Genomic DNA, 12,575 nt, shown 5'->3' with positions numbered 1-12,575 from the left:
CCTTGCCGGGGCAGCAGGGAGGGACCTGCAGGTGCAGCTGTGGGGCTGGGGGATTGCATCCCCTGAGCTACCTCTCTTCCCCCCCTGCTCTGTTCCCGTCCTGCATTCCACACGGCACCGGAAAAATGGGGCCATAGAGACTTTTGCCCTCTCTTTCCTGGCATCCTTTCCAGACTACTGTGTGCCAGGCTTGGTGCAAGGGACTTTGAATGGGACAGTGAAGCCGGCATGTCCTTGCCTTGAGTAGTAAGGGAGACAGAGAGGAGAAGGGGCTGTCAGAACCCAGGAATGGGGAAGCACGCCGAGGGACCTCACACCAGGTTCTCCAGGGATTTACGGAGGAAGGAGGCAGCATCAGAGCTGAGACCAGCAGAGTACAAGAGTTCGCTAGCAGAAAAGCAGGGTGCATTCCAGGCAGGGGGCAAAGGCTCGGTGTCAAAAGAGAGCTGGGGATTGGGGAAATAAAAGAAGCTCATTGGTTCATTCACTTGCTCAGATTATATTTACTGTGTGGGGACCACTGCACTAACTCCCAAAGCCTAAAAGACTGACCGGCCCAGAAAGAAGCCTTGTAGGCAACAGGGGGTCAGGGCCCCCAGGGGCCTGGAAACCACATTCAGGAACCCGGGCTTCTGTTCTACAGCAGAGGGAATCCGTTGAGCAGTTTTGGATCAGAGGCCATCACAGTGTGATCGGGTGTGTGGTTTGGCAAGCTCGCCCCGGTTGCTTTGTCAGAGAAGGGGCTTCCAGATCATCTGGCCTAGTACCCCGTCCGCCTTACCCATTTCATTCTTTTCTTGGGCACCTAGTATGTGCTGGGCCCTGGGTGCGGAGGGAGGGGCTGAACAAAACAGACGCGGCCCTGCCCTCCTGGAGCTACAGTCTGGTGCAGGAGGCCGACAGCAACAAGGAAGCAGACAAATGCACCTGTGATTACGATTTGTCAAGAAGGGTTTTTGTTTTGTTTTGTTTGTTTGTTTTTTCAAAAAATTTTTTAATGTTTATTTATTTTTGAGACAGAGAGAGACAGAGCATGAATGGAGGAGGGTCAGAGAGAGAGGGAGACACAGAGTCGGAAACAGGCTCCAGGCTCCGAGCCATCAGCCCAGAGCCTGATGCGGGGCTCGAACTCACGGACCGCGAGATCGTGACCTGGCTGAAGTCGGCCGCTTAACCGACTGAGCCACCCAGGCGCCCCATGAAGGGTTTTTTTTTTAAGTTTGTTTATTTTGAGAGAGACGAGAGCACAAGCCGGGGAGGAGGAGGGGCAGAGAGAGGGGGAGAGAAAGAGAACCCCAAGCAGGCTCCCCACTGTCAGCACAGAGCCCGACGTGGGGCCCGAACTCCCGAACCGTGAGATCACCACCTGAGCCAAAATCAAGAGTTGGATGCTTCACTGACTGAGTCACCCAGGCGCCCCAAGAAGGGCTTTGAAAGACACAAACAGAGGACAGGGATCCAGAATAGTGGTGGGATGGGGAGTGGTCAGGGAGGGTCCCTCCCTAAACAGCTGGAGCTGAGTGAGTGTGCACGTACACCCACACACAGGGACAGGGGAGATGGCTCCGGAGATGAGGAAGGCCACTGCGAGGCATTGGGATTTTATTGTAAATCTAGTGGGAGTTACTAGAAGGCTGGGAGCAGGAAAGTGACTCTCTCTGTCCCACCACACTGCACAGAGGAGAAAGCCGAGGCTCAGAGAGGGCACGTGAGACTTTTAGGAGGTGATGCAGTCAACGGCGTTGGTAGAACTGGCTTCGGACTCTCTGCACAGTGCTCTCTGTCCTTCCCCAGAGTGTGAGCCCTGTGTTGTCGCAGTGCTTCCTCAGAGTGGGCCTTCCCTCCCTCAGGAGGGGTCTGGAGGCTGCCCAGGAGGCTCTCGGGGTGGGGAGGGGCGGGGTGGCACTCACCGGGCCAGGTTCATCATGGACTCCTGGATGTTGTGACCTAGGGCGGCGCTGCACTCCCCAAAGGAGACTCCCAGCTCCTGCAGACAGACAGGGGTATGGGTGCCCTCGGGGAGCACACTGAGCATCCTGGTGGCTGCCCCCACCGCCAAAGCCCTGGCCATCAGACAGAGTCCCACCCAGTACGTCCCTAGGCCAACCACAACAAGCGAGGCAGCCCCTTCTCCGTGTGGCCACTGGTCCCAGCCCTGGTCCTGCCCACTGGCCCTCTCCACCCTGGCCAGCCACCATGCTAAAGATGCCACCCCAGAAACGTTCCAGAGCCCACAGAGCAATGGTGGAAAGCCCGTGTCCCAACTTGGAGAAATGTCCCTGGGAATATATATATATATATATATATATATTTTTTTTTTTTTTTTTTTTTTTTAATGTGTATTTATTCTTGAGACAGAGAGAGACACAGCATGAGCAGGGAAGGGGCAGAGAGAGAGGGAGACACGGAATGTGAAGCAAGCTCCAGGCTCTGAGCTGTCAGTGCAGGGGCCCAAACCCAGGAACAGCAAAGTCACGACCTGAGCTGAAGTCAGACAGTCAACCAACTGAGCCACCCCGGTGCCCCCCTCCAGGAGCATTTTAAACCATTAGTTGTGTGGGGTTTTTTATTTCAAAAATATTCAACTGGGCGAAATACTGGAAAATACAGCATTCAAAAAGTTCAAGTGCAGGGGCGCCTGGGTGGCTCAGTCGGTTGGGCATCTGACTTTGGCTCAGGTCATGATCATGGTTCGTGAGCTCACCCTGCCCCTCGCACAGAGCCCACTTGGGATCCTCTGTCCCACTCCCTCTCTGCCCTTCCCCTGCTCACACTCTCTCTCTCAAAAATGAATAAACGTTTCTAAAAGTGTATAGGTGCAAAATATAAACCACTCCTGTTAGTGTTTGATATATATCTTTTCGCTCTGTTTTATTTTTTTTTATTTTTTTAATGTTTATTTATTTTTGAGACAGAGAGAGACAGAGCATGAACAGGGGACAGTCAGAGAGAGAGGGAGACACAGAATCTGAAACAGGCTCCAGGCTCTGAGCTGTCAGCACAGAGCCCGACGCAGGGCTTGAACTCACGGACCATGAGATCATGACCTGAGCCGAAGTCGGCCGCTTAACCGACTGAGCCACCCAGGTGCCCCTCGCTCTGTTTTATATAACCCTTTGGGGTAGGGTGGGCTCAAGGTCATTGTACTGTTGGATTAAACCATATGCAATGGCTAGTTTGACGGGGCCCCAGTCAAATATCAGCAACCTCACAGGATTCAGAAGACCAGCTGTTCTTTTGACTTCACGTTATATTGTAAGCATTTCCTCCACACCCTCAAATATTTTTTCTGGGGAGGGATTCTTAATGGCAAATGCTAGCCTCTCCCATGAACCTCCACAATTTGACCACCACCCACTGCCAAATGTCTGTTCTTATAAATAATACTGTAAATAACATCCTCACGTAAACATTCTTGATTATACATTATACGCGGGTATCCATTACGCTATTCTCTTAGGGATTATTATTTCTGATTCTTTCCTCAGGATAAATTGCCAGAGGAGGAATTACCATGTCAAAGAGATGAGCCACTACATTTAAGAGGGAAAAATTCCCGCCAACTAGGAGCCACAGTGATGACCTCATGATTACGAGAAAAGAGAAGGGGAAGGAAATACAATATGGAAATGCCAAGAGGGGTTGTAGCAGAGGTGGGGCAAGGGGTGGGTTCTTTCTTCCTTCTCTATTATTCTCCAGAGTTTTTGGAATGTGGCCAAATTCTATTCGTAAATAAATAGTATCCACTGCCTGGTGGTGGGGCTTTTGATGCGCTCTCGCCAGAGAAGAATTTGAGTCCTAAGATAGAATAAATTAGAAGGAATGCTATGTTAATTAGAGACCAGAGAGAAAAGTAAGATTTGATTGGGAATTTTAAGTGAAGCTTTAAAAACCTTTCTTTACTCTGAAGATATTTTTGTGGGGGTCAGAATGCTGTGTGGAGAACTGCTAGTTCAACGTGAGGGTCAATGTCACGCCCACCATCACAGCTTCACGTTTGGGCCTAAGAACAGGGTAGGCCAGAGACAGAGGGGGCCAGGCCGCTGTCCACTCTGACCCGGCCTTTGGCAGGGCAGGGCAGGGGCAGGGGCAGGAACGGGCAACGGGTCCTTCTCGGTTAGCCAGGCCGGGGTGACCTGTCCACTAACCTCCAGGGAGGGGTCTGCCCAGTGCAGGCTGGGTGAGGGCCTGATGCCCGGGTGCTCACCTGGGCCAGCTGCTGCCCGGCCTCGGTGGGCACCTGCCGTTTCTCCTCACAGTCCATCTTGTTTCCCAGGAGAAGCATGACCACCCCATCGGACCCTGAGTCCTGCACACAGAACACATTCCCTCAGCCACACGTGCTGGGTGCCTGCTATGCTGTGCCAGGCCCTGGGTGGACGCGGCCCCGCCCTCCAGGGAGCTGACTAAGCACACCCTGCCCCTCCCCCCGCCATGACCACCTTTCCGGGCCACACCCACTCCACACCCTTCGGTGTGACAGTGAGTCAGCCCCTCCTCTCTGCCTACAAACTTGTCAGCCATTTTCCGAGGCCAGCCTCAAAAGTGCCTCCCCTAGCAGGCCTTCCAGGATTGTTCCCGCCCATGCCCTTCTCTTCCTGCCTGTGCTGAACAGCCCAGTGCTTGATTACACAGGCCGGCTTCACAGCAGAAGCTACTGCTGCTAAGCTTCTGTTTACTGAGTGCTTACTATATACCCAGCATTGTGCTAAAGGCAATGATGTCAGTTAATCCTAACAACTGTCTGAGAGAAGCTGGAAAATCGAAGTTCGGAGAAGCTGAGTCACTTGTCCAAGGTCAGAGTTGGGGCAGGGTAGTTGGGATTCACACCTAGGTCCTGTCAGACCCAGAGCCCAGCCTCCTTCATACATCACCTTATCCTACTTCGTTGGCTTCTCTTCAACTAGACTAGAAACTCCCACAGAGAAGACAACACGTCTTCCTTCACACCCCTCTGCGGTGCCAGCCCATGCTGCAGAATTTCAGTATGTGCGTGTCAACTAAGCACACGGGGCAAGAACTAGAGACGGGTGGACGGACGACTTATCACTTAGAGTGCCGCTACACTTGCATTATTTCCAGGTGTTAAGAAGACACCCCCAAGCTACTGCATATAGGAAAGAAATGTTCATAAGATAAAGGAAGTAGTTTGTTTTGGAGGCGGTACTATGTGGTTGTGGTTTCTTTGTGTGATGATGCCCCCGGCCCATCCAGCCACCCGCCCTCAGTGGGTCGCATCACCCACGAGTCTGCTGTGTCATTTGTAATCCTGGGAGAAAGGGGGGTGTGGGCAGGGTGCAAGTTCCCTCTTGGTTCCCCAAACTGGGGCCAACCCCAGCAGCCATCGGCTCACCTGGAGACAGTCCAGCCAGTGGCGCACGTGGGCAAAGCTCTCCTGGGAGGTGACGTCGTACATGAGTACCACTCCATCAGCCTTGCGGAGTAGCTGCCGAGTCATGCTGTGGTACCTGCGTGACGGTCTGCGTGAGGCCAGGCCTGGGGGGCTGACCCCATGCCCTGGCCTCTCCAGGACTTAGCTACTTCATCCGCAAAGTGGGGCAAGGAGCCTCACCTGCTTCTGATTGCTTCCCAGAGTTTTCCTTCTCACAGGGTAGTTCTCGTTGAATAGGTAACGGTTCTCATGGCTCAGACTTCAGAAGGTACCAGCCAGCACCCAGTGAAAAGTCTGACACCGCCCCCCTCCCCGCCACCACCCCCATCCTGCCACCACTCAGTCTCCCTCCCCGGGGGCAGCCAGGGTTAGCAGTTTCCAGAGGGATTTTATGAACATACACAACTGTATATGTGCATACACGCACACACACGGTAAACACAGTGTGAAGTCCTCACTGTATTCGTTAATGCTCAGTAATCTGTGCTTTGCTTTTTCAGTTCGTAAAACGTCTTGGAGGTGTCTCCCCACGGGTGCACGGGGAGAACGCTCAATCTCTTTTGTGGCTTCATACTATTCTACATATTGGGTAGAATCAGCTGGGCCACCATTCCGGACGTTTTGGTCATTCCCGGTGTTTCACAACATAAGTGATGTTGTTGTGAACGTGTCGAGACTACAGTCATGTATGAGTTGATCAGCAGAGTAAGTTTCTGGAAGCAGAGCTGCTGGGTCAAAGAAAATGTGGCTTTTTTTTTTTTTTTTTTTTTAAAGAGAGAGAGAGAGAAATAGCATGAGCGGGGGAGGGGGACAGAGGGGGAGGGAGAGAGGACGTGGGCTTTGATCCCACGACCCTGGGATCATGGCCTGAGCCGAAACCAAGAGTTAGACGCTCAGCCGAGGCACCCAGGCTCCCCAGAAACTATGCCTTTTAAGTTTCGATCGCTACTGCCTAACTGCAAAGGGGCAGGCTGGCGTTTTCAGAACAGGCGATGGGCAGCCGTCCCTGCAGGCCGTGCAGGGATGGCCCTGCCAGCTGCCCTGTCAGGCCAAGGGGCCCTTGGTTCACCTACCGCACCGGGGCTTGACTCACCTCTCCTTCCCCAGCCTCCTAAATCCTTAGGGGCTGGATACCTTTCATGCATGTGGTTGCCTCTTGCCTACGTTAGACTCTTTGAGGTCAGGGCTGCCCTCCACCCCGCTGTACCTCAGCGGCCCTGACACCACTATTACAGACAGTGCCAGTTACCTCTCCTGGCCAGCCGTGTCCCAGAGCTGCAGCGCGAAGCACTTGTTGTCCACCAGCAGAGTTTTGACCCGAAAATCCACGCCTAGGACACACAGAGGGCATCAGGTCCGCTTCTAAGTTACCATCCAGGGCTTCCAGCCAAGACCTGTCCCCGGTACCAGCCCCTCGGGCTGCCGGGCTTCCCCTCAGCTCTCCAAATCCCATCCGTACACAAGGGCCCACGTCTGCCAAGAAGCCTCTCCAGACCACCTAGCCTGTGGGCTTCACTGCCCCCACCGCACTCCAACACCCTGGCAGTCAGTGCCAGTTCGAGGCACCTTGCATTGTTTCGACCTCTGTGAACATATCCGTCTTCCCACCTGTACAGCAATGTGTTCCTCAGGTCCCTCAAGAAAACCAGTTTCATTATTTTATTTTTAGAATACTCCCTGTTTCATTCCTAATTATGGAACAGACAACAGGGTAGAAACAGACAGCCAAGGAGGGCGGAAGGAGCAATGCTGTCAGGGATGCCTGACTGTGAGCTGCCCGCCCGCAGCTGCTGGCTTTGTGACCCCAGGCAGGTCACTGTACCTCTCTGAGCCTCCCTTTCTCATCTGCAAGATGACAATTAATTTTTTTTAAATTTTTTTTAACGTTTATTTATTTTTGAGACAGAGAGAGAGAGCATGAACAGGGGAGGGTCAGAGAAAGAGGGAGACACAGAATCTGAAACAGGCTCCAGGCTCTGAGCTGTCAGCACAGAGCCCAACGTGGGGCTTGAACTCATGGACTGCGAGATCGTGACCTGAGCCGAAGTCGGATGCTTAACCGACTGAGCTACCCAGGTGCCCCATGCAAGATGACAATTTAAAAAGACCCGCACCGGGGCGCCTGGCTGGCTCAGTTGGGAGAGCATGCGGCTCTTGATCTCAGGGTCTTGAGTTCAAGCCCCACGTTGGGTGTAGAGCTCACTTAAGTAAATAAATAACTATCTGTAAATAATAATAATAATAATAATAATAATGGTTTTAAAATAAAACAAAAGGACGCACATCGCAGAGTCGTTGGGAGAATTAAATGACTTATGTTTGAGGTTCAGCCCAGTTTCCAGAGGGAGTTCTTGAGAGGTGATCATTTTCACCATTATTCTTTTTATTTTTAATGTTTGTTTATTTATTTTGAGAGAGAGCACGCATGAGCAGGGGAGGGTCAGAGAGAGTGGGAGAGAGAGAATCCCAAAAAGGCTCTGCACTGTCAGCGTAGAATCTGACGCGGGGCTCGAACACACGAACTGTGAGATCATGACCTGAGCTGAAGTCGGACGCTTAACCGAGCCACCCAGGCGCCCCTCATCACTATTCTCATCTCCCTGAACCCTAGCCCTTCAGATTTCCCAGGTCCACCCCTGCCGTGGTCATGCTTTCAGACCCTCTCTGTCCCTGGAGATAGAAGGTAAGAGTGAAATCCCGGGGAAGTGTAGAAAGTTTGAGGTGCACCTTCCTGCCAATCCCCACTTCCCAAGGAAATCCGGCAGACTAGGGGGTGAGTGAGAGGGGCTTCTTTGTCCCTTTCCTACAGGGCCCACTGTAGGCCCCAGGCCAGCTCAAGAAAGGGGTGCCTCCTCATATCAGCCCTGAGCTAGTAGAGACTTTCCTCCGTCTCTTATGGTGACCTCCATGAACACCTGCTGCTCTCCCCGGAGGCAGTCAAAACCACGGACCACCTCCCTCCCCCCACTGCCCATGCTCTCCACAGGAAGTGACCACCTGGGAGACCTGACTGCAGAATGGTGATGCAGAAGTCTGTAGCATTTACTTCTCTTTTCTGCCCTCTTTCCTGAATGTTTTAGGAAGCCCAGGGTCTGCAGGAACCTCTGAGATTGTCTAATCCAACCCCCAGTGATAATATCCAGCTTCGGCTTAAATACCCACCGTGTAACCTACAAACGACTCTTTCGTAACCCCCCCCCTCATTACCCCTGCTGTTCTACCTCCCTGTCCATCCCCTCTTCAGTCCACCCATACGGCCCCCATACTGTCCCCCAAACATGCCGTTAAGAATAGAAGTTATCTCCTTCCCAAGGAATCTGCTATTTACATTAAGAGTATAACAATGACCTCTTTCTGAAGGAATCTCCCCAGGGAGAGAGTAATGCTGAACGCAGAAGAGGGTAAGACCCAGAAGAGGGTAGGGCATGTGCTTTGAAGGCAGGAGACTATGGCTAATGAACTTTGGGCCCCAGCGAGGGCAGGAAAGTTAACCAGGTCTTCAATGATCTGTTTCCCTCATCTGTAAAATGGGGTTATGGGAAAGCCTGGCACAAATGCACATTCAGATATAACCCACTTGGCTCTGGCTCTGGGACTCCACCTAGCCCTGTTCTTCTGAGAGGGGGTGAGAATGGAAGAGGTGACGCTGAGTGGGGAAATGTTCAAGACTGGGGAAGCCAGAATCGTCCCCATGGATAATGAAGCCAGATGGATGGCAGCCACCAGGGGGCACCAAACCGCAGCTGGCCCTGGGACAGATTGGTCTCACCCACCTGGATCTCAGACACTCCCAAGCTGCCTAGCAGTGAGCGCAGGCTCGACCTGTCTTTTTACAATTTTGCAACCTGTGTTTTTCTTGATTGAATTCTGTGGGACCTTCTTATCACATAATAATGGAGGCAGATCATTTAATACAGGGAGGGCTTCTGTAAGGAATAAGGCATGTAAGACAGGCTTGGGCACTGTAGGTAGTCAGTAACCAATAACTTAGTGATTAATAACGGTGGCCTTGCAGACCCTGTGACCCCACTCAACATCAGACCAGGCCTGCTATGAGTTCCCTACTCCCAAGGACACTGCACTCTTAACTGGTTCCCCAGGTTAGGATTCTTAGAAAAAAGTTTGAGAACTTGTCTTAGAGCCTCTTGTGCATGAAGGCTGTCATTTACTCACTGGCCTGGCACTGGTCCCCAGACAGCCTGCACCCTGACTGACACGAACACACGGATCGCCCCCGTCTTTGTGCCTAAGTGGGTCTCCTCTTCATTCCTGAGCTTGCATTTCTGTGGCTCTATACGATGCCAAGTGGTCATATACCCTGACGTTTTTAGGTACAGGAGTCTTTGTGGTTGGGGACATTTCATTTGCAGGGGCCACTGAATTAGACATTAGCAAATATTTACTTACAATAATAACAATAAAAACAGGGGTGCCTGGGTGGTTCAGTCAGTTAAGCGCCACACTTTGGCTCACGTCATGATCTCGCAGTTGGTGGGTTCGAGCCCCACGTCGGGCTCTGTGCTGACAGCTCAGAGCCTGGAGCCTGCTTCGGATTCTGTCTCCCTCTCTCTCTGCCCCTCCCCCCCTCAAAAATAAATAAAAAACATTTTAAAAACTTAATAATAATAAAAAAAACTATTTACTGAGCACTTATGACATGCCAGATATTATTCTAAGACTTGACATGTACGGATGGAAGTAACCCTTACAACCATTCTAGGAAGTTAGCACTCTTGTCCCCATTATATGCAGATGAGGGTTTGGGAGCTCAGAGGGGTTAAATAACTTGCCCAAGTTCATACTGCTAGCCAGTGGCAGAGAGGGGATTTGAAGTCAGGTACTAACTGACCCTACTCTAGAAATACATTCTGTGTAAAGTGTTCAACTTGCCCGAGACAACTTCCTGCCAGAGCTTGGCTAACTGGCCCGGGGGGGTTGATCCTGAACAAATGTGAGTGCAGGGACCCCCGCAGTGGCCTGCCCACGGCCCATGTGGGGGGAGACTTGCTTGTTTTCACCATCAACCAGCATTGGCCCCTAAATTGCAGGGTGCTTTGTTGATGTGGCACATTATAAGCTCATCAGATCAATGCAGCAAAGCAAATTACCTATAATTAGAGATAATTAGTAAAATAGTAAGATTATGCCCACATAAAATAAAGTCTAATGCAGGGCCCGTGGCCAGGAGAACCTGCAGCTTCCCCGGAGACGGCTCTCTCTGGCCCTGCTCCAGCCCCTTGGCTCCGGGCCCTGGGTTTCCCCTCCCCCCAGCCTCCTCCCCGCTCTCCCCCGCACCCCCCGGCCCAGGTGGGCTCTTACCCACAGTAGCTGCCAGCCCAGGGGTGAAGGTGTTTTTGTGCAGCAGGTGTAGGAAGGATGTTTTGCCCACGTTTGAGTCTCCCAGGAAGACGATGTGAAAGAGGTAATCAGGGTTGGCTGGAAGCTCGTTGGCAGTGAGGGACCCTGAGGATGGGGTCAGCTCAGCCTCCTTGGAGTCACTTCCTGGGTCTTCAGGCCTGTTCTCTGCCTTTGGCTCCCTGGGTCGTAGGGAGCCTTGTTCTTCTGTATGAGCAGCTGTAGGTGAGGGCATGGGGTGGGTTTCCAGCTCAACCATGGTGGGGAGGTTCTGTGTGGGCTCCCGGGGCCCTGCTCCATCCCCGCGCTGAGCCCCTTCATGGGGAGAGTCCAGTGGAGGTGACTGTTTTCTAGAAGCAGGGGCCCCTGCTTCAGCCTGAGCCTGCGGTACATCATGTGGGCGAAGGGCAGGCAGACCGTCTTGCTGGGGGTGTTCTGAATGCCCCGTTTTCAGGCCATGAGCCTCAGTGGACTGCCCTGAACTGAGGTCTAGGCTTCCTTGATCCACCTGTTTCCTTTCCTCGACCTTGGGCTCTTCTTCTAGACTCTTGCGGGAAAGGGTGGACAGGCCTTCTGGCCCGAGGACCTGGCTGTGAGCTTCTCTTGGCCCTCCAAGATGGCCCTCCTGCACACCAGGGCCCAGCTGGCCCTGCTCCAATCCCTCTGTGGGAGCCCGACCCACAGGCTCCGGATCCTGGGAGGGCTCAGCCAGCCCCGGTGTGGGGGTTCCGGCTCCTGGGGACCCCAGTCCTGGCTCAGAGCCAGCAGCGTGTGGGTCCTGATGGAGGAGGGCCTCTCTCTGCCTGGGCAGCTTGACTGGGACAGGCCCGGGCTCTGGGCTCTTGTCATCTGAGTATGAGGCCTGGAGCTGTTCGCTGGGCCCAGCTGGGGCCTGGGGAGGAGAGGAGGTCACCGGGGGAGGGGGTGCATCCTCCAAAGGAATGAGCATTTTGAGTGCAGCTGCCACTAGGCTCCCTGACTCCTCACTCGGGGCCCCTGGGGAACTCCCGTGGAAGATGGTCTCGGGGCCGGGCCCTGACTCCTCCTTAGGTTCCAGGCTGTGAGGCTGGACAGGCTGCTCTGGACTGATGTCCTGCCCACCCACGTCCACTCCTTTCCCCTCCATGGCCCTGGAGGGCGCCCCCGTGGGGCTCCTTGGAGCCCCATCCAGATCTGAAGGTGGCTCCTGACCAAACGGCAAAGAATGCAGCTCCGAGATGGAGATCTGCCTGACTACTTGGGGCGTCTGGGGGCCTGCCGGGGCTCTCGGGGTGGAGGGTGGGCTCCAGGAGAGCTGCAGGGCTCTGCGCGAGGAGGTGTTGAAGCTGTTCAGGAGCTGGTCCCAGTCATCCTCATCCCCAAACAGTCCAGGCAGGGGGGCCTCCTCTGAGGAGACTGCCTTGGTGTCTGGAGCTTTCTCCTCACCTGCCCTGGGGACACTAGAAAGGGTTTAGGAAGCTAAGGTCAGGAGAGGGGCAGATAGATGTCATACCAACCCAGCTTACATGTCTCCCCATCGGTAACGCCTCACAACTGGCCCCCCTCCCGGTCTCTCTCTACTCCGCAGTCCTTCTCACCCTGCACGCACCCCCTTCCTCCCCCTCAACCAATCCTGCCCATCCTTCAGGGCCTATATGAAGCCTCACCTCCTCCAGGAAGCCTCCCCTGACCATCCTGGCCCATCTCACTCCTCTGGGCTGTAACAGGTAGAGTGAGTGCCTGCCTGGGATCCATTACCACACTAGACCATGTGTGTGTGTGTGTGTGTGTGTGTGTGTGTGTGTGTGTGTGTGTGTGAATCCCAGTTGTGTGACCTTGACACATGACT

General features: G+C 53.5%; 1 protein-coding gene across 5 annotated transcripts in view; it reads right to left on the bottom strand.

Annotated features, from left to right (window-relative positions):
• RAB44 (RAB44, member RAS oncogene family) overlaps positions 1–12,575 on the bottom strand; it is a 35,446-nt gene that overhangs the window by 2,429 nt on the left and 20,442 nt on the right. For 3 of the 5 annotated variants that reach the window (XR_006202570.1, XR_006202571.1, XM_042938585.1), the window contains exons 9-13: positions 10,712–12,186; positions 6,642–6,723; positions 5,354–5,468; positions 4,208–4,309; positions 1,911–1,987 (exon numbers count right to left, since the gene is read on the bottom strand). Coding sequence is in view for 3 of the 5 variants with exons in the window: in XM_042938585.1 (XP_042794519.1) it covers positions 1,911–1,987; positions 4,208–4,309; positions 5,354–5,468; positions 6,642–6,723; positions 10,712–12,186 (1,851 nt within the window). In the remaining 2 variants the exon portion in view is untranslated. Of the gene's footprint in view, positions 1–1,910; positions 1,988–4,207; positions 4,310–5,353; positions 5,469–5,752; positions 6,118–6,641; positions 6,724–10,711; positions 12,187–12,575 lie in introns of those variants that run through there. The other 2 variants (XM_042938586.1, XM_042938587.1) reach the window with 2 other exon arrangements.

This window comes from Panthera leo, chromosome B2 (assembly GCF_018350215.1).
Source record: "Panthera leo isolate Ple1 chromosome B2, P.leo_Ple1_pat1.1, whole genome shotgun sequence".
In the NCBI taxonomy this organism is placed as follows: domain Eukaryota; kingdom Metazoa; phylum Chordata; class Mammalia; order Carnivora; family Felidae; genus Panthera; species Panthera leo.
This window is presented reverse-complemented; position numbering and strand designations above follow the sequence as displayed.